This window comes from Lathyrus oleraceus, chromosome 6 (assembly GCF_024323335.1).
Source record: "Lathyrus oleraceus cultivar Zhongwan6 chromosome 6, CAAS_Psat_ZW6_1.0, whole genome shotgun sequence".
Lineage (NCBI taxonomy): Eukaryota > Viridiplantae > Streptophyta > Magnoliopsida > Fabales > Fabaceae > Lathyrus > Lathyrus oleraceus.
In genome coordinates, this window is record NC_066584.1 from 100,147,927 (window position 1) to 100,151,635 (window position 3,709).

Here is a 3,709-nt window from a genome sequence, read left to right on the forward strand (position 1 = left end):
TAAAATTTAGGACCTTCTAAAATTTGGGGTCTGTGCCGACCCTGCGACCCATATACTCGTTCGACCCATTGTATTTGACTTTTTATTCTTCTTCTTAAGTTATCCATATTGAAGATTTTTTTTAATTAAAAAACTTTTCTCTACTTTTTCTTTCTCTTCAAAATAAGATGATTTAAATTTTTTAAAATGTAATGATAATTTTTAGGTTTATAAAATAATTGTTGTATTTAATTTTAAATATAAATCAAATACAACAATTTCTTAAGAAACTTAAAAAACATTTTTTTAATATTTTTTTGATCTATTTTATAATGAATAATTTATTTTTTTATTCTTTAAATAATTAATGTATTTGCTTGATATATTAGTTATTTTAAAAAAATATTATTCTAATCATAATATAAGAATTTTTTTAAATTTTTTTTATTAAATACTTGACATATCTAATTAATATAAAGGTTAGATACATCTATTTTCAATAAATTTAAAAATTAAATTTTTATTCCTAATAATAATTTAAAATATAAATTATTTCCTATAAAATGGTCTGAGAAATTATTTAAGTTATGAATATAGAAAAAAGTTTATATTATCATACTCTCTTTATTCTCATATATAAATAAAGAATCTTGATAAACACATTAAATATTTGATATATTTATAAACTAAATACAATAAATTTCAACAAAAAAAAATTGTTCATAAATGAGATTTGAGAAAATAGACTTAATATCGATAAAGACGAGAATAATACTATACGTGCATTTTCCTAATTAATACAGCAGGGTCTCTTGCATGAATGTAGACATATTTCCACTTCAGATTAGTGTCCACAAACGTAAACATCAATCTGTCAAACTTTTTCATTTGCTTATTCCTGCAATAATTTCAAAGTTTCTAGAATTTTCATACACCAACCCAACCGTCATCGCTGACACCACAATATAAAATCCTGTGCTATAAATTCAACACTAATTCACTTTATTCAACGCAAACAAACCAACACTGCATTCTCATTCATCATATCAAATCAATGGCCACTACGTATGAATCAATCAAAATTCTTTTGTTTCCTGAATTTTCTTCCAATCTGTAACTAACTCTCTTCTTCTTCCTTTCAATTTTCTTAGCACCGTTCGTCCTCCTCCGCTAACTTCAACTTCGGAGCCACCTCCTCTTTTCGACGGAACCACCAGGTTTTTTCACCTTAATTACTTCGCTACTATTTTCTAATTTTATTTTCATCTTCTTATTTTATTTTACCTTTAGGCTGTACATCAGTTATACTTGCCCCTTTGCACAACGTGTATGGATCACTAGAAATTACAAGGTTCTTTCTTTCCAGTTTCTATTCTATCATTTGCATATTCCAAATTCAGTTCACATTTTTTTATTTTATTTATTTATTTATTTATTTTCAGTCTCTTGTCACTAATTTTTTTTATTGTATTTGTTGTGATTGAACTATAGGGACTAGAAGACAAGATCGAATTGGTTCCTATTGACCTGCAAGACAGGCCTGCATGGTATAAAGAAAAGGTTTATCCTGAAAATAAGGTTTGTTATTTTTGTTATTATATTGAATTTTAGGTTAGGTTGGTGGTGAAGTTTGATTTGATATTAATATAGGTGCCATCTTTGGAGCACAATGGCAAGGTATTGGGAGAAAGCCTTGATTTAGTTAAATATGTTGATGCCAACTTTGAAGGAGCACCACTCTCTCCCAATGTAAGTTATTATAATTCAAAACATTAATTAATTCTCTTTATCATTAAAATTGATTTTTATTATAAATTTTTGTAGGATCCTGCCAAAAAAGAGTTTGCTGAGCAGTTGTTATCCCATCTGGATACCTTTCTCAAAGATTTGTACGGATCGTTGAAAGGGGATACTGTGCAACAAGCCGGTGAGTATTTTAAGTTTATAAATTGAGGAAAGTTTTTATCTTTTTATACAAATGTAAATTAGATACTTAAATTGGTTATTTTGAATCAGGTTCTGCTTTTGAATACTTGGAGAATGCCCTTGGTAAATTTGATGATGGCCCCTTCCTTCTTGGTCAATTCAGTTTGGTGAGTTTAAATCAAATCAATGGTCTTGAAATTTTCATTTTCATTTTAAATTTAAAGCATTTTAGGTAGACTACGGATAATACTAATGACTTTCCATTCATATATAATTTGTAAATTCTTGTGATGATAGGTGGATATTGCGTATGTTCCGTTCGTTGAGAGATTCCACATTATCCTTCCTGAGTTGTTCAAGTATGACATAACAGAAGGAAGACCTAAACTTGCAGCATGGATCGAGGTACGCTAGAAGAACCGATTGTATAGAATTTCTTATCTTGATTACGAAAATTTCTTCATTAGTTTATCAAGTAATGCCAGACAATAATGCATTTTAAAAAGAAGCAGGATTACTATCTCTTTAGACATAAGAGAAACTCATCTGTGAATGGAAATGTTTCTTTTTGTAGGAGCTGAACAAGATTGATGCTTATACAGAGACAAAAGTGAATCCTCAAGAAACTGTTGATACTTACAAGAAACGTTTTCTGGTACTACATTTGATTTTGAACAATTCTGATTGGATTTTGAATGTTTTCTTTGTTACATGGTTCAAACTTTTGCATTTCTACTGTGCAGCCTCAACAGTGAAAATTGAATTGCAGCAGCCTTCATCTGAGATACTCCAATAAAGCATCGTTTGAATTAGTGGGACGCATCTTCAGCAGAATATTGGTGCTATATAGATTAATGCCATGGTTATGTTTCAATTTCCATCTTGCTTGTTTGGTGTTGTAATAATGATTGTGTACCAGCTTTGTGATCACTGATCAGAATATGTTGTTATTCTATGTTGGTAATAATACTTAATAAACTTTGATACTTGTCAACCTTGATTTATTATGTTAAAATTTTGCACATGGGTCGTGTATGTTGTGAGCAGAGCATTTTAAACAATACTTATTGATTATGTTTATCTTAGATTTAAAAAGCATTTATAAGTTCTTAATCGGTGGGTTGTGGTTGTTTAGTGGCTTTAAGGAAACACAAAATTCAAGTCACCAGACATAAAATTCAGTATACTTTGTAACCAAACATAAAAAAGTTTCATAGAAGTCTACCAAAATTGAGGAGCCAATCAACTGTTTGATTCAGATCTTGAGCTTGGGAAGTTTATTCAATACTCCAGTAAGTTTTTCTATTACTATTTTGCTCCATAAAGTTATATCTATTAGAACTACAAATTTGGACAATGATGTCTAGCTATCTGATTATAAAGCAACTATATTTTCTTTTATTTTTATCTAATAAATTAGGATTTATTAGAGTTACAATGTTACAAGTAATACATATAATAATAGAGTCTAGTTTACAATATCTCTAAAGCCCCCACACTCTTACGAGTAATACATATAATAGAGTTTAGTTTACAATATCTCTAAAGCCCCACACTCTCAAATACTTATCCATAATAATTTCCATAATATAAGTCATACTCAATAATATCTATAATAGTCTCCATAATAATGTGAGTTATACTTAATAATACTTATAATAATATCTATAATATGAGTCATACTCAATAATTTCCATCTTGACGAATATCAAACCCCTATGAATTTTTTTTACAAGAGGACCTCATTCTGGCAACCGAAAAGATGCACCTCCTACTTAACACTGAGAAACATGTAGCAAGTTCA

The 3,709-nt window shown here is 29.0% G+C and overlaps 1 protein-coding gene across 2 annotated transcripts; it reads left to right on the top strand.

Moving 5' to 3' along the window:
* The first annotated feature begins 881 nt into the window (after positions 1 to 881).
* Positions 882 to 2,899, top strand: LOC127097905 (glutathione S-transferase L3). 2 transcript variants are annotated; one of them, XM_051036391.1, is made up of 10 exons: positions 882 to 1,044; positions 1,131 to 1,196; positions 1,270 to 1,330; positions 1,471 to 1,539; positions 1,630 to 1,728; positions 1,804 to 1,906; positions 1,996 to 2,072; positions 2,203 to 2,310; positions 2,480 to 2,560; positions 2,649 to 2,899. In XM_051036391.1, exons 1-10 carry the CDS (start codon positions 1,034 to 1,036, stop codon positions 2,658 to 2,660), a joined length of 687 nt encoding a protein of 228 aa, XP_050892348.1. In that variant the 5' UTR covers positions 882 to 1,033; the 3' UTR covers positions 2,661 to 2,899. The 2 variants fall into 2 exon arrangements, with proteins under 2 accessions (XP_050892348.1, XP_050892347.1); XM_051036390.1 differs by having other exon boundaries at positions 884 to 1,044; positions 1,471 to 1,557.
* The last annotated feature ends 810 nt before the right edge of the window (positions 2,900 to 3,709 follow it).